This window comes from Strix aluco, chromosome 2 (assembly GCF_031877795.1).
Source record: "Strix aluco isolate bStrAlu1 chromosome 2, bStrAlu1.hap1, whole genome shotgun sequence".
In the NCBI taxonomy this organism is placed as follows: domain Eukaryota; kingdom Metazoa; phylum Chordata; class Aves; order Strigiformes; family Strigidae; genus Strix; species Strix aluco.
Genome location: NC_133932.1, coordinates 53,465,502 through 53,492,676, shown reverse-complemented (window position 1 = coordinate 53,492,676; position 27,175 = coordinate 53,465,502). Strand labels below are relative to the sequence as shown.

At 38.1% G+C, this 27,175-nt stretch overlaps 1 protein-coding gene across 1 annotated transcript; it reads left to right on the top strand.

Moving 5' to 3' along the window:
• The first annotated feature begins 356 nt into the window (after positions 1–356).
• On the top strand, positions 357–27,175 carry BMX (BMX non-receptor tyrosine kinase). The gene is made up of 17 exons (XM_074816716.1): positions 357–494; positions 1,491–1,595; positions 3,868–3,949; positions 5,617–5,736; positions 7,508–7,569; positions 12,085–12,263; positions 15,326–15,385; positions 16,169–16,223; positions 17,818–17,897; positions 18,517–18,644; positions 19,053–19,127; positions 19,857–20,028; positions 20,955–21,171; positions 22,875–22,939; positions 23,883–24,001; positions 25,937–26,094; positions 27,101–27,175. The coding sequence occupies exons 1-17, from the start codon at positions 357–359 to the stop codon at positions 27,173–27,175; spliced, it is 1,890 nt and encodes a 629-aa protein (XP_074672817.1).

Here is a 27,175-nt window from a genome sequence, read left to right as displayed (position 1 = left end):
CTGCAGATGTAATACATCTGTGCATAGACTGTGCTCTTTGCCAGAAAGGGTGCACAGCTTTAAAAGGAGAGATCCTCAGGCAATAAAGTAACAGAGACGCCTTGTTTAGAACTATAGTATGTCTGTAGCTCAATTTTTGTATATTATGATTGTTTTTACTGAGTGAATAAGCTAAACAGCTTCATTTGTTTAAGCAGTGTTAAACACATGCTTTGTAACCATATATTACTACAAAATTTTATAAAGCATATAGAGGACAATTAATATATTCATCATTATTACAGTTTCTATAGTTGGTGTTATTATGTTTATTAATAGCAATACAAGTAACTATGATGTTCTTTTAGGGAAATATAATGGAGGAGAAAACAATTCTAGAAGAACTTCTTTTAAAGAAGTCACAACAGAAGAAAAAAATATCACCAATTAATTACAAGAAAAGGTGGTTTGTTCTGACAAAAGCAAACCTTTCTTATTATGAATATGACAAAGGGGTAAGAAATAATTTTTTTAAGTACACTGTTCTAAGATTTTCCAGTGTCACCTTATTCCTCTGGCTTTCTTCTGTGAAACTTGATTAAACATTGTGTGTTAGAACAACAGGTGTACTTTGTTTTGAGAATTATAGGGTATCAAATCCTAGTTCCTGTTCAGGAAAACACTTAGCTGCAGGCTTAAGAGTGTCTCTGTTCAGAACAACTCTTGCAGTTGTGCTTGCCATTGAGCATCTGTTTGTGTCCTTCCAAAGAGAACTGAAGCAAGTAATTAATGTTGGCATATGTTTACACATTGTCTTGAATAGGGATGTTTTCCTTGTTCAGGCTTCCCTCTGAACTGATGTAAATAACTGGCTTCAGAAGTTATTGTACGAGGCGTAATTACTTCAGAATCTCATCCCTCAGCTGCACAAAGCAGATGGTTAAACTATCCTTATTTCCTAAGAAGTGACCATATATCACAACAGGGTGGCTTTTCACTCAGATCTCCCATCGAGAATGCAAATATATGTCCCAGGCAACTTATTTTAAAGTTTTTACTCCTTTTCATACATTTGGACGACTCCTGTGAGTCACATCCCGTTTCAAAACTGCAGGGAAGCTCAGTGAGAATGGGCTCCATTACCTTAACAAAATTTTGAATGCCACATCTAGGCTTCTGGTTTGCACTTAAGGTGTTTTCCTCTTAATTGCTCCTTCTTTTTTTCCTCCTAGTCCCCCCTTTGCCATGTACTCCTGCAGTCACCCTGTACTTCTCACATGTAGGGCTGTGTCCTGTAATTCTTGTAACTGACTTAAAAATAATTTGATCAATATAGTAGATGTAGGTAGGGCACCAAAAACGTTTTTTACTACTTTTCTTTTAAAGTTTAACAAACCTGAAGCTATGGTTTATACAGCTTGAAACACAAAATTGTACAAAATCATCAAACTAGAATACTTTATATTGTGTTAACATTAGTTTACAGTCTGCTGTGTTTTCTTCTCTCTTAGAAAAAAGGAAGCAAAAAGGGGTCAATTGAGATTGAGAAAATCCGATGTGTTGAGACAGTGAATCTTGAGGAATTAACACCTCCTGCAAGACAATATCCTTTTCAGGTTAGCCATGAAATCTGTTTCATTTACATTTCATGTGAAGAATGCCAGTCATCCTAAGGTTACACTTAGTGTTCCTGTCCTAAGTAGTGATACCTGATATTGCTGAGTGCTACTGATATTTAAAGAGAAAATCAGTCCCTATTACCGAAGTTGTGACGTTGCTGAAATATTTTTAGTTGACTATGATAGAATTTAGATCATCTTGTTTCATTTATGTTCAAAGGTCTATCAGATATTTGCTTTAATATTATCTGGAATATAGAGATCACTACACGATGTGATTATCACTTATTTTAAGGCAGAATCAAGCACTTGAAAATTCTTATTTTAATTCTCGCTGTCTCTTTCCACTTCTTTTTTTTGGCCTCAATACCAAGTGCAGGATTTGACCCCTGACTGCCTGATTACCATTCAAATGTGCCACAGTCAGGAAATCCAAAGCTATGCCTTGTATCAGAAGATGCAGCTGCATAAAGCAATACACACGTTCAAGAATTAAATGCGATGAGAAAACCATAACTTCGAATTTGCTGCCTTTCATCTGTTTCAGTTGCCCAGCTCAGGTTCCATCAATCTCAATTCTGTGGGCAGTGGGACATGCAGAGGTGGCCACAGATCCCCCTCTGGAGTGCTGCTGCCAAACAGTGCAACCACAAGCAGCAGGCTGCTAAAGTCAATAATGGGGTTGCTGAATAGTGTGTTAATTCATGAGCCTGCAATAACTGCCATGCCCAAGGGCAACCTCATGAGAGATACTTAGTATTTCACTGCCTGGTTGATCCTAGGTGTCATTCCGGTCTCCCTTTTCCTTCTCCCTCCCCCAGTTTTGTGGCACTGAATGACACATTTATGTTAAATTAGTGTATTTATGTCAGGAGTGCACAATTCAGTTATGTGAGGAAAAGATTGTATGCTATAATTACAAGATGGGGACTCTGTTCTGGGAAACAGTATCTCTAAAGAGGACTTTAGGATCATGATAGCTGAGCATAAATTCCCAGTGTGATGCTGTGGCCAAGGGAACTAATGGCATCCTTGGACATGGAAGGAGGCACATATTGAGTAAAAGCATTCAATATGTTTTGACACTACTGTGATCACCAGGAGAATATTGTGTCTAGTTCTGGTGACTATAATTGAAGAAAGATGTTGTAAACTGAAGAGAGGTCAGAGACTTGACAATGACTAATAGATTGGATGGATAACATGTTAAAGAGAAAAGCTCAGAGGGGTCCACCATTTCACTAAATAAGGAGACCAGAAGTAAATGGATCAGTCATGTATACTTACCAGCTGGAATACGTGTTTAATAACAAGAGCTCTTCAGTCTAACAAACAATAGCAATAAAATGGCATTTGAAATTCAGTGCAGATGACTGAAAAGCCAAGTACACAAGGGAAATGAAACCCCGACCTAACACAGACACACACACACAGAGTCAGCCCAATACTAAACATGACCCAAAAAGCAAAGCAGATGTTAGTAATTATTAGGTAGACATCAAATGAAGCTAGCAGAAGATAGGTTGAAAACAAGCAAAAGAAGCTGACTGTTCATATTGTGTAGCTAAGCTGTAGGACTACTTACTGCAGGATGTTGCAGATACTAGTCATTTGCTTAAAAGGCAACTGAACAAATTTACAGAAGAAAAATACCTCTCAAAGAGTATTAAGTATAAATGCATCACCTTCGGATCAGGATTCCCTTATCACTGTACAACTGCCCTGAGTATTTGTTACTGGATGCTGTCAGAGACAGATTCCTGGCCTCCATGAGCATTCAGTCTGGCCTTGGGTAACATGAGCCAGAAGCTGGAAGATGAATGTGGAAAAACTGAAATGGGAAGGAAGATGTTGGCTATAAGGTCTTTTGTAGATAGAAGATAGGAATATCCAGAAATATTCAATGATGTCCTTTGTTTCTGCAACTGTGTTTTAGGACACAAAGCACTTTGGTTAAGGCAGTACATATTTATACTATATTTATATCTATATTTATATTTATATTCATACTCATATTCATATTAAAAGTGATGTGAAATATATTTATATGGAATATACTTATATGAAATAAGTTTATATGAAATATGAAGTATTTATATGAAATGGTAATAAGCGACCTCTGAAAAACACTACTAAGTTGTGAGAGTTCGATGTGGGTCCACAAAGCCTATTTTTTTGCTTCCCATCCCCTTCTCTGTTCCCCTCCTGCATAGTAACACGCTTTCAGGCAGTACACTCTCACCATACTGGCTTACCAAACCTCTTACAGATTGTGTACAAGGGTGGACTTCTCTATATCTATGGCACTAATGAAGAGAGCCGGGAGCGGTGGCTTGCAGCTTTGCATAAAGGTAACACTATCCCTTTGTGTGACAAAATATTCAAATAACATGAGGAGAGATAGGAAAATGCTCCTGCCTCATCGTTTTGTGCCATTCTTTGTCACTTGTTTTTAGTCTCTTTCATACTTCAGCACTGACTGGTTGAAATGCATGGTATTTTCAAGAATGGATTAGAAATTTTAAAGGCTGAAAGTTTCAGTGAGAAATAATCCAAAATAAAGTGCTTTTTTTTATTTTTCATGGGCAATTTTTAATCTTCATCATATGTTCAGCCTTTACTAATGCAGATTAATAGAGCACAACCATTCCCGCTGTGGCTAGTATAGCACTTACCCACAGGAAAGCCATTTTGATAACCAATATTGCTAGTGCTTTTTCTTTTGTATTTTCCTCTTCTTTTTAAAGGAAATTTCTATTGTTTTCAATGAAGAAAAATCACAGTCATGCAAAGCGTAATTTACAAGCAGAAAAGGGTGTCCCTGCATAACTCCAGTGAAGGCAAAAACCTCACATTGAATAGGGCAGTCCTCACACATACTGGCCATTGTAGGAACAAAAATAGGCAATCTGTAACGAGCTGTAGACAAATATCCTCCCCAGTTTTACTTGTAAGCCTGTGTATAAGCTACCTCTCTGTTTGTGACTCCCTTTGCATACACAGCAGTGAGGGTATGTAAATTAATTTAGTGAAGTTGTGAAGAATGCAGATCAGAAGCATTCAGCCGTCTACACTGAGCCTTCTAGAAACCAAGATTTTCAGTAAGATTTTTTAAACCAAGATTTGTGAAGAATAAGGTTGCATGAGTGATATATCCTGTAATGCTCATGAGACAAAGAATACCACAAATACTCAACTGCCTACAAGCCTTTTAAAAAGTGTATAAAAAGCACTTGTTATGAAGGACTGTCCTAATCCTTTCACAGCTCTCTCACAAGTTCAGGAATTTTGGGTTTACACTGGCTCACTGCAGCACGACTGAAAACCTGTCCTAACGCAGCCAGTTTTTAAAGTCTCACTCTATGCCTTCTACATTTCTTCTAGCTACCTTTTGAAACCAAAATTGCCATTAGAGCTTACAGAACTAGTGTATCGCTAGCACAGTGATACTACTGGTGCTATTTTTCTAGAGTAAAGCCGTGCTTCAGACATAAAATAATGTGATGGTGTTCCCTTTTGGTGTGCTTAAATAAGAATTGTATTTTAACACATAAATATTTGGATTTGCCATATGGCATATTGAGTGTCAGTGAATATAATTTTCTTACAGTAGGTAGTTCTAGGAAAATAGCGTATTTTGATATATGAAAATGTTTTCTTTTAATTAGTGTTATTACTGATAGTGAAATCTTCATAAGATCCATGATTTTGAATCATAGCTGTTGGATCCTGTTTTGCCTTCATGTATTTTGCTGGACTGCACTGTATTTATCTCCTTCTTGACACTCAGATTTCTTTCGCAAAGAAACAGGTACCTGGGGTGTATGGCTTTCAGACTTGAGTTTGCATAGAGGAATATGGTATAGAGATAAAAATGTGACCAGGACATGTGCCTAGAGCCAGAAGTCAGTAAGCACTCTGGGGTCCCATGGCTTGGTGCAGTAGACTCTATTGATCATAAGTAACACTCCCATTTTGCAGCCTGTCATGTTCTCTTTGGTTTCTTTGTGCTTTCCAGAAATTAAAGACAATTCTGATTTACTAAACAAGTACCATAAAGGATTCTTCATCAGCGGGAAGTTTCTCTGTTGCAACCAGACCTGTAAAACAGCCCCTGGATGTACGATTTGGGAGAAATGTAATGTGTTCTTTTATTTGTTTGATTAGGGTCATTGATTTTTTTCACAATATTGACAAATCACATGGATATTTAAGGCAGTATAATTAATATAAAAGCTAATCTACTTACACTTTTTCATGTATGTGCTAAACTCTTTTAACATCATAGCTGCTACACATTGTAGCTTGGAGAAATAATACACTAAATTACAACTGCTGTGTTTGATTAAAAAGTTAGTGACATTTTCACCTACAAAATAAACAAGATGATAGAAATATTTTTGTTCTTATTCTTAAGATCTCTAGCGAAATTGTAGTATTATGCTTTAAAACCCTTCTAGTGATGAGGTCCCATAAGCTGGATGGGTAGGAACAATAGAAGTTTAGCACAAGAGTGTGTTTGGGTAAGTGTAAAATAATACAGTTTCATAACAAAATAGAAGTAAAGCTCTTATGTTAATATATAATTATATTAATATGTTTTTTTCCCCTAAACAGTGTGATTTAATTTGCAGCTTTTTTTTTAATTTTTAACATGCTTTTCTGAAGTATTTTTTTTCAGAGCTTAGTCACAATTATTTAGGGGTTTTAGTTTTTATCTGTAAAGGCTGAGAGAGGAAAATTTGTAAAGCGCTACCCTCCTAGGCGTCACATTTTCAGAAGGGAATTCCCTCATGTCTGTGTACATGCTTAACAGTGAAAGGCTACATTTGGGAAAGGGAACAGCAGTTTATGAGTACTTGGGCTTCAGCCTTTTAAAGCTTGATTGTTTGGAATTGTAGAGCACTGATAGATCCACTGATTTCAATCATGATTGAACCTTGGTCTTAAGCATTTACAGTCACAATCAAAAAAAAGTATGAACCCAAAATTAAAAGTTAATTCCAAAAAATGTAGGTGTGAGCAGTTAGGAACGTGATTTAGATCTATGAGACTGCCTGTAACAGGCATTTGCTTTTGAAAACTGAAATTAATGGTATAGGCTTATCTACTATTACTACCGGTTTCACCATTATTGAACACTGAATAATGTAAAGAGTTGTCAACTCATTTGTAACAGTAATTTGAATAGCTTCATCTAGCTTCTTGTTACAAAAGCAAATAGGGCCATGAAACCCCAGTCAATTGCAAGGACAAGGATATACCTCATTACCAGTTATGGACAGCTTAGCTGAGAAAAGTATTGAAAAGAATATTTATATACTGAATGCTTTGTTTATGTCTGAGATAATAATACATACAGGATAGCGTGCTGTATCCACTCTAAATCTGTTCCTAAAAAAGTTCTTGAGGTTGCTAACAGAGATGAGCGGAGCACAGGGAGACTGTGTAGGGATGACTCCAGACAGACTCAGTCTTGTAACCTCTGGGTAATTGAAAGCAGTATTTCTTAATCACTGATTCATAGACCAAAAGTGTCAATGAAACAATTTCAAAAAAAAACAGAATAAAAATAAAGCATACATGTGTTTCCCTGTGTATGTAAACAAATAAGCTAACAGAACTGGGAAAACCACAGAGCTAAATACAACCGCAAATTTCCCTGAATTCGTGTTTTGGCATAGATGAAAACAATGGTTGATGGGGTTTTTAAACATATTGAGATGGTGCTCGAATTAAGAGGAGGTTGGAAGATTCAGAGCTAAAGCACGTCAATACCTCAGGGAGGTGAAATGTCAGGTGTCATCATGCTGTTGTGGCCACTGTATAGATCTGCAAGTGAGAAAGCCTCAAGAGATAAAGCCTTAGTTAAATTCATGATTTTTTACTTAATTCTCCCTCTCTTCTAGATGTGACTCTGTGTTGTACAACTGGGTCTGTGAAACCACTGCCTCCAGTCCCTCAAACGTTGGTAGGTGAAAACATTTGAGTGTCTGGCTACAGGGAAAGATCCAGCATCCAGGCAGTAGGGAGGGCTGTGGGATGGAGAATTGCAAACAGCCACTCACTGGAAGCTGGCGTAGATCTCTAATCTGCAGTGCAGCTTCAGCATCCTTGTGTCCACCAGCATGCCAGATGGAAGGACTCATCTCCCTCCTTCACATGGCAAACTGGGAAAGTCTCAGCCATGATCAGTTCACTTTAAGGTGCTGATGGCAGTACTGGCTTCAGGCCTTGCAGGAATGTCTTTTATTTTATACATTTATTTCCAGTGGGATCAGGGAATGCCATCAAAATTAGTTTTCTAGGAGGAGATCCCCATTCCTAGAGGTGCCAAAAACTCCCCTCCACCACCCTCCCCAGTGAAAATGGTGCTCATAGTACTTTGGAGAAAATATTGTAGCTAAAGATGCGAATGAATATACCTGCTTTGGGTGGGTGAGAAATGGTAGATGAACTGCATTTATCTCAGGCAAGTCCCAAGTTGTGCTCCTCTGTGGTTGCACCAGGAGTACAGATGCCTGTTTAGGAATGTCTGTTTAGCCCAGCTTTACAGAGGCAGCCTCTAAGTTAATGAAATGGGAAGTGCATCTGAGCTCTTTATGTGCTCTTGCCTATGTCTTGACTATATCAGGCAGAAACACAAGAGTATGGTATCCCACTAGCAACCACTGGGCCTTACTGTCCATCTGAGATAGGCAGGCTTTCACAGACCCAAAGAGACAAACAGGACACCAGGATGCCAGAAAGTACTACTCGTGCTCAATTCAGCCTGAGTCCTCTAGCACAGCTGCTTGATGAAGAAGGCCAACAGTTGGCAGAATAGAAGTAAACTGGAAGATCTGCTTCTATGTTTATTTGCTCCTTATCTCCTCCTGTACAAATGCAAGTGCAATAATGGTATTTTTGACCTTAGTTTTACTGCCCAGTTTTGTAAGAGGTAACAATGACAAGAGAACAGAGGAGACCAAAGTGGCTTAAGTTATGATGTTTTTATCTCTTTAAAAAGGACTAACAGTATAGTCTGATTGTGTATTCACACATTGTTACACAGCCTCCTCCAAATTAAACCAGATTGGGTTTCAGCTCATGGGATTTTTGAATCTGTATTTCCTGCTTTATTTTAATTTGTCTTCTCTTCCATATCTTTAGAATACAGTCTGGGTCTCTTTCCTAACTTCTCTCTGTTAATCAGAAAGTAACTTAAAGAAAAAAGAAGAAAAAAGATGGAATTTTTATGTATACAGTTGACATGAACAGCCGGGGCTTTAAGAAACACATAGATTATCAAGAGACAGAAAATAAAATCACAAGAGCTGTAAAAGGGAGCTTTAAGAAAAATAATAATAGAGCCTTGGAAAGAACCTATGAACAAAGAAGCTTTTGACATTTTTCTGATAATGACATTTGAAAGTAATAGCACTGTGAACACACAGCAGAGTAACTTCTTTTGAATACCGTGGTCTGTTTTGCCTGGCTTCCATCAGGAGGTGCTTTGTCTGTCTGGAGAGTTCATCAGTCATGCAAATCTGCTGCTGAACATGCGGGTTTCTGCTAGGCCTTTATGATTTATTTTTATTATCTGCTTCAGTTCAGAGAAGATATTTTGAAAGGGAAATTTAAAAAGCAGGGACATGACAGATTTCAGACGGGTGCTTCTGAAACAGGTTCAGTAAATACAGGTATAATAACTACCACATCTGGTTAGAACGACTTGACTTCATTTTTCCAAGTCATATGATATAATCAGTTTAAGAAAGCTAATACGGACTTTGCATGGTGAGAAACAGTCTATATGTAGTCACAGAACTACTTCTATAAGCTCTCTGCACATTTAGATTTTGTCCTTTCATCTACTCAGTTTGATCATCAGAGGTACCGCTGTATCCCCAGCCTTCCTTCCGCTTACCTCTCAGTTCATGTCCCTCACTTCTCTAGCCTCTGCAAGTCTTGCTCCCTTACGTTCTTCCCAACTGACCAGAGACATTACTTTTGAATCACAGAATCATCTAGGTTGTAAAGGACCTTGAAGATCATCTAGTCCAACTGTTAACCTAGCGTGTTAACAACGGAATGTAGGCAAAACTGACCAGAGGCATTACTTTTGCATGCTTAAGAAACACTTTCAACTCTGCTGGTGCCTGGCACCCAGTGTCTTTGCAACGGAAAATAGTTCATGTAGGTCAGACCAATACTGCAGTAGATCAGCTAGAAGTCCACTGAGTGCACACACATATCTTCTCACGATTATGTATTTGGCAAGTTTTATGGAAGCTGAAGTGATCCATCACATGCTTCCAGCTGTAAGGTAGGGGTGCAGTTCTGCAGATAGTAACCGTTCCCCATATGCACATCACAGCTGAATCTCAGGTTGCCACCTATGATTCTTTCTAGATGACGGTGACACAGTCCACAATATAAAAACCACAATAGCATAACAGAACTAATAAGATCCACTCAGTTACTATTAGGAAATGCTCTGGGGCTTTCAGACAGTGCTGGAAATGGAAAGCTGTATATATGGATACAAATCAGGACATTAATCTGCACCAGGTTACAGATTAAGTCCATCCAGAATATTGCAACACACAAATACACATCCAGCAGTGAAATCCAAAGGAATGCAAATCTGATGTTCTCATCTTTGGCTGGTTCTTTTCCCTGGCAGGTTGGACAAAGCAAAGCTCATTTCTGTGATAATAATTCTTGATACTGTTTACTTTGGCCAATGTTTTGCAATTTCTTCTGTTCATGCAAAAAGATGAAAACTCCATCAGAAGATGACAGTCTGATCATTTCACAAGCAAAACACAGTAAATTAAGAAAGAACAATTTATCTCCAAAAATTAACAAAGCCACATGTCAGAGGTGTACATCGGCTCATAAACATGTTTACTGAACATCACCTTGCTCTGACATCACTAGATGCTTTAAAGAGAAAACAATTTCATCTCTGTATTATAATTTTCTCCATCTTTCTGACAACTGCAGACATCTTAGTTCTGTCATTATTCTACAAATCAAATGGAAAGTCTAACACTCGAATCCTGCCTAACATAGGCCCTCAAGCTACAAGCTCCTTTCCACTGAAGTCAGATATGACTTTCTGGGTTCAAGTAGTAGTACTTGATGAGCAACAGACCTACTTCTAGTCAAATGAAGAGGACTCTGCTGTGAGTGATACCCCTTTAAAGAATGAGTATCTTCACTGGAGCTTAGTGAGATGAAGTTGAGACTTTGTGTGTTTGCAGGAAGAGATCACGTGTGTCTTCTGGCTCAGTAGACTCAGCCAGGCATTCACTTGGCTCTTTGGTTTCTCCTTGTTTAAATTAGGTAAAGAAATGTCAGTAAAGAGAAAAGCAAACATACAATGCCATGGTCACTTGGATTTAAAGACATTGCAGCCTGCTTCAGGACACTTGACATTCTTCCCTGGCATTGCATTACAGTGGTTTTCAATAATAAATAGGTGGCATTCTCCTAAGTCTTCCTTATTTTCCCTCATCCTTTGCTGTCAGTGTTTCAAGTGTAGTTTTCTCTGCTTTTAAAGAATTGTGATGTCTGGATTTTCTCAGTTATAACATTTCCCCTATATCTAAATGCATTTCAGTGCCTTAATTTTAGATGTTCTTTTGTCCATGATTTGATTGATGTCACCTAACTTTAATGCCAGGCTTCTCATCCAAGCCATTTGTGTGATGAGAGATAGACACTTCTGTAAGATGACATATTTCATATGAAGACACGGGTCAAAGCTAGGTAAGATAAATCCCATAGTTACATACCTACACTTCTTTAAATCTACACAGAGAAAGCTAGGCACCAAGGAGTGGGATTCCTTATATCCAACATGCTTAGCAGAGAAATATCAATAAAATATGGTAAGGAAAGGGAATGATTTAGAATTAGCATAGCTTTTTGCTTTCAGGGATTAGCAGTAACGATTGACTAATGCTTGTTGTGCTTCATGATAACACTATTGATTAAAAGCCATTCAAAAAAAGCATAGTTATTTTATAATACTGCAATGGGGTCTTTTGATACAACAGGACATCATTGCACTTAATTATAGTAAAGCATAATTTGGTCATGTGGTGTCCAAAGCACATGAATTGCAACAGTTCATTAAGTAGTATCAGCTTCAGATAGGTGGCAGGCTTTTGGTGCAAGTCAAGTCTACCACATAATTCAGGTAATGAAAGCTTCCTATTACAGCAGTGTTGGCCTCCACTCAGAGTTTTCTGGTGTCATTATCACAGAACTTGGTTCTGTTCTCACCTGTCTCACAAGTGTGGACAACACAACAGTATCTGGGCTGTGCTTCTAAATGGATGAGGCACAGCGTCTTGTCTCTGCCCATCTTCTTAACTTTGATTAATTTGCCTAATATCATTATACATGTTGAAGATATAAGTGATGATGTACATGTCATACATGTAGATGTAGCTGCATCTCCTTATCATTTTATTTCCTCTGTCCTCAAAAGTGGAAAAGTAGAAGCCTGCCTCGGGTGCTATCAGCAGACAAGTCAGTTCTGAATATGGCTGTGGCTCAATGCAACTATGAAGTCGAAGGAAATTCAGCTATCCGGCTTGTCAGAGGCAATAGATACTATATATTGCAAGAGGAAGATTCTGATTGTTGGAAAATAAGGGATTTGGAAGGGTAAGTATGCCCTGCAGAATACTTTTGTTCCATGACCATGGTCTTCTGCGTATCTCATCTTCACAGACAACAGTATCTATGTTAGAATTACCTTACTAGCTTTTAAACTTTTCTCTAGAAGCCTCGTTGTCTTCTGTACAACTTAATTTTCTTACCATCCTTGGCTGCCAGGTTGAGTAAGATTTACAACAGTCACTGCCTAGTATTCTAGCTAAGATAGTATCTGGTGGCCTTAATTTTGTTATGTGCCTGAAGAAGGGCTTGTGTACAGAGAAGCTATCCATTTTTTTCCCAACTATTTAGTTTAAGTGAATAAAAAGATAAAATCTCTCCTCACAAACATTGCCTCTCTTGTGTGCACAAACCATCTTTAGACCAGCACCATTCCTATTACAATAGCAGTGACAGCACGGGAGACCAGTGAAAGCTGCTGAGGCACGAATCACTTATCACTTCAGTCTCTCCCCATCTTTAGCAATACTTTTCCACAAAGACAGGGCACCCCCATCCTGCACACGGTTTAATTAGTCTCTTTCAGGTTCACAAGTGGAGGAATTCCCCTCAGCAACTTAAAATAAGATATTTTTTATTAATATCCAGCTGGGGCAGAAAAGAGTGTCTGCTCCCAAGTTATTAAATGAGAAACAGCTTTAGGGTACACTGGAGACAAAGGCAGTGAAACAAACAGGAGCTGCCTGGAAGAGATAAGATTCCTTGTCTGTCCCATGATGGGTTTAGGTGAGTTTGATTTTATTACTTGATAGAAATGTGGAAAGGAAAAATGTTTGAGCTAGGGAATGCCCAAACTGGTTTGGAACAGAATTAAATAACTTGATCCACTCATAATTCACTGATTAAGTTTACAAGTCCAAGAAAACCAACAGATAACACAACCTTAACTTAAGGTAAAGTGTCTGCACTTTGTAACTCACACGATTGGCTTACTGTTCTGGATGAAGAAAGCAGCATGCAACCCTGACAACTCAAAGACAATAATAAATTAGTAAGCTGAGATATAGTCTTAAATACCTTCAATGGACTGTTTATGGGTATGTAAAAGCATATGATACAGGCATCTCTGCTTATAGAGCCTGAGTAGAGGGCTCTAAGATGAATGAAGGAGCAGAGAGAGATCAAGAGAAAGGGGGGAATTTTATAGTTTTTTCTTTGGCTTGAGAATCTGAGACTTTTTCAGTATTGATTCTGTAAGGACAAGTCACATATACATCATAACAAAATCTTTAAATTCTGCTTGAAATAAATTGAAGATCTTGTTTTCTTGAATGTAACAGGAACAAGCTTCAGGTGTTACCCATTTCACCTGTTTTCATGCACTCTCAGTTTTCTTCTCGCTGTACTGAGATCTATGTTAAAGAAACTCTTCCTTTCTCTGTCCTTCCAGACTCAAATATACAATTTATTCCCCCTATTTATTTTTCTGATGGGCACAGTATACAGCCCACCCCCTTACAACAACAGATGCCTATTGGACCCCATAACTTGGGTCCATCATGTCATGCTGCTAGCTGCTTTAAGTGGTAGCTCAGTTGTCCGTATTCACTTAGCTTAGCTTCTCAATTGCATCTGACATTGTGTCAGGAAGAGTGCTGAGCCTTCCTACTGACTTTCTGCATTTGCCCTGGCGTTACTCTGCTGGCACCCATTAGTCACTGGCATCCTTCATCACAGCAACTGAGATGGCATGTAATGAAATTGTTGAACAGCTGCTCCAATCTTCCGTATGATGAAGCCAATCACTGAGGAAGAAGCCATTTCAATGACTAGTGAAAAGAGTACCTCATTGAAATGTAATTTTCTAAAACAAATTACTTCTGTATTTTTCTACATGGTAAGTAAAAGCAGAAATGTTTTAACCATGAGCATTTCTGTTAGTGGCATTCTAAAAAGTGACTCTGATTAATCCCTTTTCCTATTTTAAGTGACTAAATTTAAGATGCAGTCATGTATGATAGCTAAACTGTGAACTGTTTATTTTGCAGGAATGAAGGTTTCATACCGAGCACTTACTTGAGAAAGTTATCTCTGAATGATGAAGACCCAAGGTGAATCAATATGCAGCTTTCCACGGCTTAAATGTTTTTCTTACCACTCTGGTAAAGATTGTGTAATATTTCTGGAATATTTTTCTTTTTAAATAACTTTCTGAGTACTAAGCATAAAGTTTCCTGAAAGGTATAGAATTAGATATAATTTGTCTTCGTGACTCATACATAAATGCAAAAAACATCAGTTGAAAATCCTGGTTTCATTTAAATACATAGGGTTTTGCCACTGACTTCAATGACGCTGGGATTTCAATCTTTGTACTCTTATTTCGGCATTAAATCAGCCTTGCTAGCCCTCTCGTGTCATTGTATGTATGTACAGGTTAAAGGGAATCCAGGTCTGTCGAAGTGATACATCAGACCCATCTTTTCCTTTTTAGTAAGATGACATGACATTGTAAGCATTAAATGTATGCCTAAGCATTTGAATGGAAATCTGACAGAAACATAGTCGGTTGTCTGTCTCATAGAAAACCATACTGAACAAGATTCACAGATTTTCTTAAAAGAAAAACCTACTACAGTATCCTGTAAAAGGCAGCATAAATAAGAACCATTATTATTTCTGCATGGGAGTCTATTTTAGAGGTTTCTTTTTCTGCCACATGAACTCCTTCTGTTGTCTGTCATGCTAAGAACTTTTATTTGGGAAGTCTAGGGTTGTGCAGTTTTGAAAACCTTCCGTGTAAATTTTGAAAAGGTAGATGCAATCTCTTCATAAGGTCACTAAAGGGATATGTAACTTCATTGCCTGTTACAGCATGCACAGAGAATATTTGGCTTTCCAACACATTGCACAGTGAAGGGGAAAGACTGTATAAGTGTTCACCAAGTCATGAAAAAATTGAGACAATTAAATATGTCTCAATTTTTTGAAATATTCACCTTAGACCATGGCATAACTACTCAAAAAAGTACGTAGTATGACTTTTAACCCAAAGAAAGTATTTTTCATGACTAGTTTTTCAATTTCAGCATGTTGTCTTGTCTTTGCAGGGAAAACTCCAGTGTCAGTGAACAGACATTGGCAGAACACCAGAATATTGCTAAGCATGAGTGAGTATATAGAGTATGTCTTCATGAGAACCAAAAGGTTCTTTGGGCAGAAATCGTCATTCCACTTTACAGTCCACTGTACCTAGAGCAATGGTATCGTATGGATGGCTGTTGTAATAATGATAATACTTATAGATATTGTCATCAGCAACATCACTGCCCGCAGACTTCCAAAGGCATGAATCTATTTGTTTTCAGACAAAAACAAAAGTCATTTAGAAAAATCAGTCTAGTATGCTAATAAAGGGATGCTTCATAAAAGTGAACTGCTATTAAAAAGGCTTCATTGGAGCTCCCTGAACTGATCTGACATAACATGTTTGGCTTGTTTCCTCCATTTGGGATGTCTCAGTTTACTTAAATATTATGACAACCAGAAGGTTCAAGGTTAGAGGAGAATTATGCACCTCCCAGCTTTTAGGGAGACAGCTGTGTCATGGTCTGCAGGAGACAGAGCAATCTACTGCTGGTAAAGCTCCTGGCAGATCATTAAAGCTGCAGGATTCTCCTCTAAGGATTTAGTCTAAAAAGTCAGAGTCACAGAGTAGGACCAGATATTTCAGGAGGAGACCCACTGGGTGGATGAGAGGAAACAGATGGGAACTAATGCTTTCCCTTTTATCTCGTGGCCTAAAATCACACATGCAGGACAAGTCCCAAGTCTACTCTCTGGCTTTTAAAAGCGGTTTTGAAATATTTATGATGTCTGGCATTTTTCATGTGTCTACTGTGCCTTATTCAGAAATCAGCCTGTGAATAATAGCCAAATATTTCTCTTTGCAGTTGGTATGCTGGTAATATCTCCCGTGCCCAGTCTGAGCAGCTACTCCGTCACAAGGTCCTACATATCCTTTAGCACTTGTTTATGAACAGTCATGGAAATGTTTTTCTGTGTTTTCCTATACTGTGTAGCTAGAGGATGCTGATGCTCTTCAAATAGCTGTAGTATTACAGAGTGCTAGAAACTCTTGTGCTAACTTGGTATTGATAAATAGATCTTCAAAAATGCATTAATGGCTCTTCTACATAAATGAACAAATGATGCACCTCTAAAATACACTTGAAACAAAGCCACACTGAGTGCATTTACCCTCAAAGTTCTGCTTTTTGGTTTTACCTCTAGACCTGTGTTGTTTGCTCCAGTGTGGCTCTTTCTGCAGGTCAGTCTAGAGGAATCCTCTGTGATGATTTTATGATTAAGTGACGTAAAAGAATTTCACACAGCTGAGCAGACAAGCCTGAGCAAGCTCAGTGCTATGCCCACTGAGCATTGGCTGGATGCAGCTGACTAGGAGCAAGGATGGATAACACCATAGGACTAGTCAGGTGTACAAGTCTTTACAGCATTCAACTGCAGAACAACTTGCCCATGTACTTTTCTGGAGGGGATCCAGCCTCAGCCATGCTTTGTGCTTGAGTGTGCTGTGTAAACGAGTTTTCCTCTCGTGGCTTGTTGCTTCCTCACAGACAGTCCTATTAGTACTCAGCCACTAACAACTTCGATATAACCCAACCCTTCTGGAGCCTTGGCTCAGGGTCGCTTCACTTAGACCTGCACCACAGGTTAAGGAATTAAATTGAAGTGTGGCAAATCACTGGAGAAAGGCAGTTATGTCCCAGTCCCAAAAGGTGTTGGATACTCCTGACTCCAGTTAACTTTAAGGGGACATGAAGTTTCCTTTGAACTTGACAGCAATCAACCTTGGCCTGTATGTGAGGTTCTATATATCTTCTTTTCTCCCTGTAAGAGCCATTCCTAGCACGTTAGAGATGTAGCTGTTAAATGAACTATGGAAACCAGAATTTCCAGCCCAGTATGGTAAACCATTAACAGAAGTAAATGTGGATAGCAAAAGTTAGGACTGGACCAAAAGTAAAGATTAAAGTAGTCCAAATACAATAGAGGGCAGTGAAAATCTTTTACTTATTCAGTAATTCAGATTACTTTGGCAATAGAAAATACATTAGTCTGATGCATTACATAAAGGAACTGTGTGGTGGAGAGAGCTCTTATTCCAATGGGATGTAGATGGCACTGTTTGGATCTTATAACGTGTACCACCTCTGGAGGGTACATGAGGAAGGAGATAGGGTTAACAATTCTCCATCTTCCCATTTATAAAGCTGTATCTGTGCACCAAGACAAAATGTCAGACTGCTTGCTTCATGTCCGGGCTGGGGTACAACTCACCTAATTTTAAACATTTGCAGCAGGATACCACAACCGGTTATCTTGACCCTCTTTTTAGTGGAGAGAAATAAATATTTTTAAGGCATAATTCATTTTGTCTTAAAGTAGTCCTTAAAGGAGGTCAGATGAGTCATATCTCCTTCTCTCCTTTGTGGACATCACAGTGTAAAAGCCTAAAGTTCACTGAAATGAATCCCAACCTCATTGTTCCTTGTAACTTTTTTTTTTTTTTTTTAATTAGGGGAAAGAAGGTGCTTTTATGGTTCGGAAATCTAGCCAAGCAGGAATGTATACTGTGTCTGTATTCAGCAAGGTTCCTGAGTAAGTATCCAAAGAATGTGTACAATTTCTATGAGTGTGCTATAGGCATGCTGCTTGGTGTGACTGGTCAACAACAAAATCTCTATATTGTGATAAAGGTGAACCTTGGGCACATTCAGGTCATATTAGTTATTTAAGTTCATACATAACAATGGCTGCCTGAACAGGGGAATGGGGGTCCAGAATTGTCTCATCTAAACATAGGCGGGTAACAGGCACATAATAGGAGAATAGTTGGGTGTGAAGAGTGAGAGAGAAGGAAGGGAAGGGGAAGGCGTTCAAAATTAGATGTAGAACCATCGCAAGGGCAGTATATGAAAGTCTTTTGCTCTAGATTTAACTATTGGAAGACAAGTACTAACCATCACACTACATTAGATTATGCAGCAGAAGACTCCAATGTGCTAGGAGCCTGTACTACAAAGCCAGCAGGTGTTAAAGGGGGAAAAGCAGACAGAGGTAAATGTAACAGTCCTTCTGGTGACATCTACTACGTATTTTGTTATGTGGCCAGTTGGAGTGTTGCAGTTCATTCAGCAACTAACTAATCTATTAACACATCAGCTGGAAGACACTTTGCAAGGCTTTGACATTTACTGCATTTTGTGTTGTTTTTCAGAAGTAAAAAAGGAGCAGTCAGACATTACCATGTGCACAAAACCCCTGAGAACAAGTATTATCTCGCTGAAAATTATTATTTTGAATCAATTCCCAAGCTTATACACTACCATCAGCACAACTCAGCTGGTAATCCTATATGCTCTTTCTACTTGATAGGCTTTCACTTAGGCTTCTGGACTTCTTAGCATTATGGTGAATCTCTTCCAATACTGTATACTCTAAATATTGAGATATCTTTTGGGAGAGTTTGGATGGAACTTGATCTAACATCACAAACAATACAGTTGCTTTCCTTTGCTGTAGTGCTTTTTGGTGTTGTACTACCTCTTGCAATACCTCTGCTGGACTAGCCCTTAAGCACAGAAGAATTTTCAATCTTGTGAAGCGATGCAGCAGCTGCTGAATATTGAATATGTGTCATGACCTGGATGGTTGTAATATGGCAGGGAGAGGGAGGTTTTTGTTTCCCTGTGTTTTCTTTGATTTTGGAAGACTCATGTATATATTGTGACCTTTAACAGGTTTTCTTTGTAGGTATGGTGACAAGGCTCCGTCATGCAGTGTCTACTCAAGTAAATAAAGTCCCATCCACAGCTTCATTAGGAAATGGTATGAAGATAACTTTCATTTTCGAAACTGGTGTCAGTCTTGGCCACCAAAAATAGAATAACCAGAAAATCATGACTCTTACTGCATTCAGGCTTGCAGGTTACAGAATCTTTGTTTGGTGGCCGTTTCCACTTGTCCATGCAGGAAGCAATGTGAGAATTTGGGAAGGATGGTCTTTCAAGCAATAGCTCCTTCTGTAGTTTCCTCTTGTCCAGTGTAGCCTTGAGACTTTATGGTTCTATGGAACAGGGTATCCCTTCCTACAAGTGCATCTAGTCTACATCCAGGGCAACTTGAGTGCAAACGCATTTTATATCGACTTTTATGTTGTGTCCTTTTTAAGGCATTTTATGTCAGGTCTTATATCAACTGTGCAAGACCTTTCATGCTTCCTTCCCCAGCACATCTGAGTTATGGCCATTCTTTCCCTCTGCCACATTACCTGGCACAGTAATACTTGTTCTCCAATCTCCTAATTGAAAATATATCATCATTTTTATCTTTCTCAATTCTCTTTATAAGGCTTAAACCTAAGCAATAGCAAACAACACTTGTAGGACATGTAGTCCCCTTCCATAACACAAACACAAAGCTGAGAGATAGGTGCTGCATGCTTCAGTGCTGCATGGTTCTGCAACCCTCCAAAGAAAACAACAACATTGCATGTGGGGGATACCACACTTTCATTTGTACTTTTTTTTGCTAAAGGAATTTCTTTTGTCCCACTAGGAATGTGGGAGCTGAAACGAGAAGAAATTGTCCTGTTGAGAGAACTAGAGAGTGGTCAGTTTGGAGTGGTGCACCTGGGAAAGTGGAAGGGACAATATGATGTGGCCGTAAAGATGATTAAAGAGGGAGCAATGTCAGAAGATGAATTCATAGAAGAAGCTCAGACCATGATGTAAGATATGGCGTTGCTTAATTATTTGGAAATAATGATCTCTCCAGACATTAATCAGTAACGTATAGCACACACATGAAAGAGAATTCCCTCTTAAAAACAGCATTAAGTAGTGTTGAGTACATTAGACACAAGCTAAACAGGTAACCATATAGGATATTTGAAGTATTACCAAAAGAGCTTCACAAAGATTGATACAGTCATCTACAAAGCTTTCAATTAACATTTCTTCCACAACTTTAGAGGTTCCACATATGTCACTTAAAACTCTGCTTCACTAGCATTTATACAGAAACAGTTAGAAAGCTGTTCCTGCCATCCTGCAGGTAGGATTGAGTGACAGATCAATAACTGAGAAATGCCACAAATATGTACATGAGACTTGAAGTTTTACTCTCTGATGCTGAAGAGGTAAGGATGTTAGAATTTCCAGTGAAATTCCATGAGATGATATTTGAAGCATACAAATTCAAGAATATTTCGTATATCTCGTCTCCTGAAGGAATGCACTACATTCCTGTCAGTTAACTGTCTGATATGACTACAATTCTCAATGTGAAAATTTTGCAGCATGATTTTAGTAGAAAACCTTAAGGTCTAAGGTCCACCCCACCAACTCAGATCTATTTTCTCCCACCAATAAGGTTGCACTTTTGCGATGCTAAATACTATTTTGGCTTTTGACTACAAAGTTGTCATTTCATCCATACTGAGTCTTCTTCTGATAGTCACCAAAACTGAGTTTCAAAGTAATCAGCAGAACACTCAGTCTTCTTGAAAAGGAATATTTGAAGTCTGAGATGGGACTATATCCAGTCTCAATAATTTCTTTCAGTATATCGTATTAATATTTGAAAAACAAAACTTATAGAAATGCACAAGAATCTCCATTTATTCTTTGATTATTTTATTTTTATTTATTTCAGGAAACTTAATCATCCCAAACTTGTTAGACTGTATGGTGTATGCTCAAAATCATATCCCACCTATCTAGTGACGGAATACATGCCTAATGGCTGTTTGCTTAGCTACTTAAGGAGTCATGGGAAGGAACTACAATCCCTTCAGCTTCTGGAAATATGTTATGATGTTTGCGATGCTATGGCATTTTTGGAGAGCTGCCAGTTCATACATAGAGATTTGGTAAGCTATCAAATGGAAGAAGTGAAACAGGGAAGGTAGGGGGATAACCTAATGCTAGGCAGTCCTGCCCCTCAGGATCACCCACAGCTCTGTTGGCACTCACCCCAGAAAACACTGTGATCTGCTGAACAGAGACACCCTGCTGACTCAATACAAGGCAGCTCTGAATGAGCAACAGGTGAATGGCACTGCCCACAAGCTAATATTCTCTGCTTCGGAGATGAGCTGACGGGTCTACTACAGCACTGCCTACTGTGCTGCCTGCATTTATGGGCTGTAACCTTGAGGATTTATGCACCACTTAGCAGTACAGACATCCAATTGTAAAATTAGTCCACTGAAGTAAAGGGTTCTGTCCAATGATGTTGTAGTCCTCCAGGAGAATGTGGTGCAATATTAAAGATTTGGGTCCCTTAGATTGTTTTTTGATTAGTTAGAGATTTACCTACTAGGGAACTATTTCTCTTACAAAAAAAATTGTGAACATTGTTAGGATAAACTGGAATTTACTCTGGTGCATTGCAAACAGGAGCAGAATTTGAAAGTCTGCAGCTACTTGTCTCTTTTAAATACATTTATCTGCCAGTTTTCAAGCAAGTATTCCAAGTTGCTTTTGATTAAGGGATCAGGTCTTTCAAGGACTTGGACCAAAAGTTTATACAAAACTTAGCTGTCAAGAATGCTGGCTTTGGGGAAATAAGCTGTTATTTTATTGGCCTATTAAAAGTGAACCCAGCCAAACTTCTGGTGCATTGTGCTTCAGAGTCGGTAGCCCTGTTTTCTCTTCTAACTCTAGACAAAACTGTATTTGAAGATTTTTGACAATTTATGTTGCAGACTTGCTTAATTTTCCAACAGGAGTGCAGTCTCCTCAGGCAGCATTTTAAATGTCTTGTTGATGTTTTCAAAGAATTGTCTTTATGTGTAAATGAAGTTGTTAAATCCATGCCTCAACAATTTTCACACCCTGATTCAGAAATCAGGAATATCAGACAATGTAAGTAGCAGAATTCAAGTTGTAAATATTGTCAGTTTCCTGAAAACTGGTTGTGCACCATGGGAAAACAGAAAAAAAAAAAACAAAAAAAAAAACTTGAGCTTGATTTCAGGTTGAAAACTGTAGATATAAACTGTATTACAGAAATTAATAAGCATGCAGGCAGACAATACAGCCTTAGATAAATGTTCTCAAGTGATCATTTGCAGAACTAGGCTTATATTGAACTTTTCATAAATCAAGCTGTTTAAATCACCTTTCATTGCTCCACTCTGTTTATAGTGCACTGCGAATAATCCAATCTATGTTTTTCACTTTTTGATGCCTTGGTAAATTCTGAGACTACTGAAAAGAACCCTGGAGTAGGATAACATTTGAAAAATGGGGTTTAATTTCTGGCTCTATTACTGTTTTTCTAGGTGAATGTGGGTTTTCTCACCTCTGTTTCCTTATCCCTCAATGTCCTTATTTGTAAATCCAGGGTAATGATAAAGAATTTTTTTCAACCAGTAGTCAGAAAATGAAATAAGAGAGCTACTTACTGTTCCCTTACAGTTCCAAACTTAAGTGCTTCAATCAAAGAATGTCATTATTCATTGAAATGTTAGAGGACAGGAATTATTATTAGCAAATTACCAAGACATGACAGGGTTTGCTCCTCTTTGTATTTTTTCCACTCAACTCTTTTCTCGTTTCTCTACTAAAGGCTGCTAGGAACTGTTTGGTTGACAGCAATCTTACTGTGAAAGTATCTGACTTTGGGATGAGCAGGTAAGTAAAAGAACCGGGGACCTTGTGAAGCTATGATGTTAGTGTATGTATAGTTTACTGGCATTGATCAGCTAACAACTGGCTGTTAGGAAAGTTAAGTCACAAGGTGTGATACAGCTCTTTGTGGTTCCTTTCTATTAATGACCATAAGCCGTTATGGGGCTAGAATAAAGTCATTCTGCTATCTCAAAAAGTTAAGGCTTAAAGGCAAATCACAGTTGAGAGATTTCACTAGTCATGTTTGTTAAAGAAATCTCAGAGTTTACTTTGTGTACAAGATTTTCACTTAATTTGGGGGCCAAACATCTTAATCAGCAGCCTCAATGAAGAGAAGTTGGAGAAGATGAGCAGTCTAGAGAACATGTCCTCTGAGAAGAGGCTGAGGGAGAAGGTTGCTTAGCCTGGCAAAGAGGAGGCTAAGAGGGGATCTAAAAGCTGCCTATAGCTACTTACAGTTACAAAGCTGATGGAGCCAAATAGTCTTATTAGTGCCAGGCAATATAACAGCAGACATCAGCCACATACTGTAGCTCAGGAAGTTCAAGTTGGACAGTAAGAGAAGTTGTTTCCCCAGGAGGGTGGTGGAACAGAGAAACATACCAGTCAGGGAGACGATGAGACTGTGATCTTTGGAGGCTTTTAAGACTTGGCTACACAGAGCCATGGCTGACCTGATCTAATGTTGGGATTAATCCTATTTGAGCAGGAGGGTGGGCTAGATGGCCTTACAACAGACATTTTTGTGATCCTGCATTATTTCTCTAGTAAGTTGGTAGCAGTGATCTGTTCTATAGATTATAGCTGATGCTTCTATCAGGTATCCTTTGGAAATTTGAGATTCTGCCCAGGCTTTTCTTAGGAACCTTGTGGTATAAAAGGAAGAAGCAGTAAATAGTATTTCACTGTAACACAGTCTCAACCAAGTTTGGTTCTTGCCTTGTAGGTATGTTCTGGATGACCTGTATGTAAGTTCACTAGGAACCAAGTTTCCAGTGAAGTGGTCAGCACCAGAAGTTTTTCACTACACCAAATTTAGCAGCAAGTCAGATGTATGGGCCTTTGGTATGTATGGAATTTGACATATAAATATGTATGTATATATGCCATTACATTTGTATTTCCTCAGCTTACTAAGCAGAAATGCTAGACATTCACACTGAAGGAATGTAAACAGCAGTTACAGCTTATGTTCTTGTTTAATATTTTTATGCATCCAAGCCCTATCCTCTTTGGATTTTTTTAGCCCTATTGTTTTTCTTTCAGGCACATAGCAACTCTGTCCACTCCTCATTTGCTATATATGTGTTTAATACGGTAAAGTAAACTGTTGGCAGGGGAGATCAAATGGTATTTTTGGCATATCTAGACCATAAATCAGTGCTACCCAATTCAAAAGAATTTTCTGTTAGTTGCAGAGGTCAGAGTGGACTCTGTACATAAGCCAGCTGTGGAAGAGTCTGTGTGAGCTCGGACTCTGTATCTCAGCAGAAATAAGATGTGTTTGCAGATCACTTTCTACCCAGGAATTTCATACATTTGAACTTTTGCTTCAGTGGTTTTCAAGCTATGATTTACAAATCGCTGGAGTCTGTTTAGTGTTTCTAAAAGTCTGCAAAAGGTGTCAAAGGAAAAGGAACCTTTTGTGAACAGGTTTAAATTCCACTTACATGGGTTGCTCCTCCAGTAGGAAAAATTTGGCAGCTGTCAAGTTGATGAAAGATTGGCAACCCACTGTTCTTGACATTGAACAATAGTGAATAAAGTAGATGAAAGTGTTTCTAAATGCTAGGCTGCTTCTTATCTTTAATTTCAGCTAGTTTCCCAATATTAATGACTCTGGCAGAGAAACGGCTCATTCATGCCCTTCATAAGTTGTTTATAGTATATATGATTAAATCAGAAGTTGGATTTTCTGGTGATACGTTTTCTTTTTGCTCTTACTGATGAAATCCTGGCTTCAGGCTTTATTGTCATTAACTTCAATATTGGCATTAACTTCAATGAGAAACATTATTTTTCCTTAGAAGGTCTTTTCTCATTTTAGCACTATCCATTGATGCAGTGGAAGTGAGGAGAGAGCAGGATCCGTCAGTTCTTGTTTGGTTGTTTTTAACTAATGAGTCTTTAAAGGGCTAAAGAACTTGACTGATGTATTCATATCCCAAAAGCAGATATCAGAGAACAAACATTTTTTTAACGTTCTCATCAGAGAAAGCAGGGATTCAGGTACCATTTTATTCTGACCCTACTGTGACACTACAACGCTCCAGTCTTCAAGCTGAAGGGAAGTCAAAGATCAAATAAATTTATGTTTCAAAAAAAGATCATTACTGCCAGTATTATATATCATTGTTAACATAATACTTTATGGTTGGCATGATTATCACATATGTTCAGTTGCAGCAAAAATTGTTTCTTGCAAAACTGTCATTATGAATTAATGATTATTATATTATCCAGTGTTTCTATTGCTTCAGTATAATCCAGTTTTCATAGGTATGTGTAGCTGACACTATAAAGTATTTGGAAATCTTTCTGATACCAAAGGAGTGTATGTCTCACTCACTTAAAAAAATCAGTAAAAATTTTCTTATTATTTTATAGAAACATAGATACCTATATCTGTCATTTTGGTTTTCCTTCCCTCTCTCTGTGTACACACACATACATATATAAGGGGGTGTTTGTATGTATTTTGTAAAAAATTTAGTCCATGGATAGCTATGTCTTGGCTTTTCTCCATTATTGTCCACATTAAATATATTTTATAACTAACTTTATTACCTAACTTTACCTTCTTCTGCAGTAGAAGTTGTTTTACATTTGAGTACAGAATCACACTTGTCAGTCATCTCCATACATTTCTTTGGACAATATTCTCTTTAAAATGTCTGGTTGGTTACATGTGGCATGTGTGTCTTGTTCCTGGAAAAAGGGATTATCTTGCTTTTCTTGACTTTCATTTCTTGTCTTCCATTGCCATGAATATTTTTGCAGGTATCTTAATGTGGGAGGTGTTCACTTTGGGAAAACAGCCCTATGAGCTTTATGATAACATGCAGGTGATTGAGAAAGTTTCTCAAGGATACAGACTTTATAGACCACAACTGGTTTCAGACATCATCTACCAGATAATGTACAACTGCTGGCATGAGGTATGTACCTCTGCACATACAAACTGGAGAAAACAAAATAATAGGAGTCGCTAGGAGTCCCTGTTGATAGCTGAACTAATGTTCATAGTGGCAAATATCCCTTACAGAAGCCATTGCTTGTATGTAGTACATTCTATATAGCAGTCCAGTTCAGGACATTGTTAGTACAGGAAACAGAACATAAAGGAAGATTAGCTCCCTTCTTTTCAGAACCATGTATTTAAGCAAATAACAGTAAAATACCCTTCAACATCAACATAATATACAGGATGAGATTCTTCTCACCTAATTTTAATGGTCTAAAATTTGGGTGCTGAGCTAAGCTAATTGACTCAATTTGTTCCATGATTACAGGATCATTACTGGTACCTCTCCATGGCCCTTTGTCCTTTCTGCTTAGCCACAACAAAATAAAAGATATCTGCTTTCCTATACAGAGATCTTAAACAGCAAACGTAGATGAGACCTCTACCATTTTAGATAGCTAAAGTTGTGTGAAATAACCCCACCCTTAGAATGAGAAGGGTATGTTACCCCGTCTGAGTCTTCTAGGAGTTGTAAGTCAAATGTTGCTCATGCTCATTTTATTTTGAGAGATCTGCATCTTCTGTGCCAAGAATCATCCTGATTTATTTTTTCCCTTCGTCTGTATTTGAGTCAGATATCAGTGGACTATGACTTGTTTCTTACCAGCAACAAAGAACTGTTTGGGACATTATTGGTGATACCACAAAATGACAGTGATGTTTTGGGAGGGGTGTTCATATAATTGCCAGAAAAATGAGAAAAATAACTTGTATCTCAGGACATGTTAATGCAAAGAAAGAAGATTAAACTATCACAACATAAGATAGATATAAAAAGTAACTTTAATTTTCTTTACCTTGTAATCATTACTGTCTCTATGAAATCTGCATGCTAAAAATCAAGAAAAACTAATGCAAATTACAGTTCCTGAATGATTTCAAAATTAAATAACCATACCCATCAACTTTGCTTCATTTAGCTACCAGAAAAACGCCCTGCCTTTTATCAGCTCTTACCATTTTTTGAGGCACTGAGAGAAGACAACAGAGGTTGA

What these genes read in the sequence shown, in the direction of transcription:
- BMX (XM_074816716.1), top strand. Translation starts at nt 357, where the DNA reads ATGGAGGAGAAAACAATTCTAGAAGAACTTCTTTTAAAGAAGTCACAA. An exon ending in CAAGACAATATCCTTTTCAG is followed by an intron (nt 1,596 to 3,867) that starts GTTAGCCATGAA and finishes AACCTCTTACAG; the next exon opens with ATTGTGTACAAGGGTGGACT. An exon ending in CTCCAGTCCCTCAAACGTTG is followed by an intron (nt 7,570 to 12,084) that starts GTAGGTGAAAAC and finishes TGTCCTCAAAAG; the next exon opens with TGGAAAAGTAGAAGCCTGCC.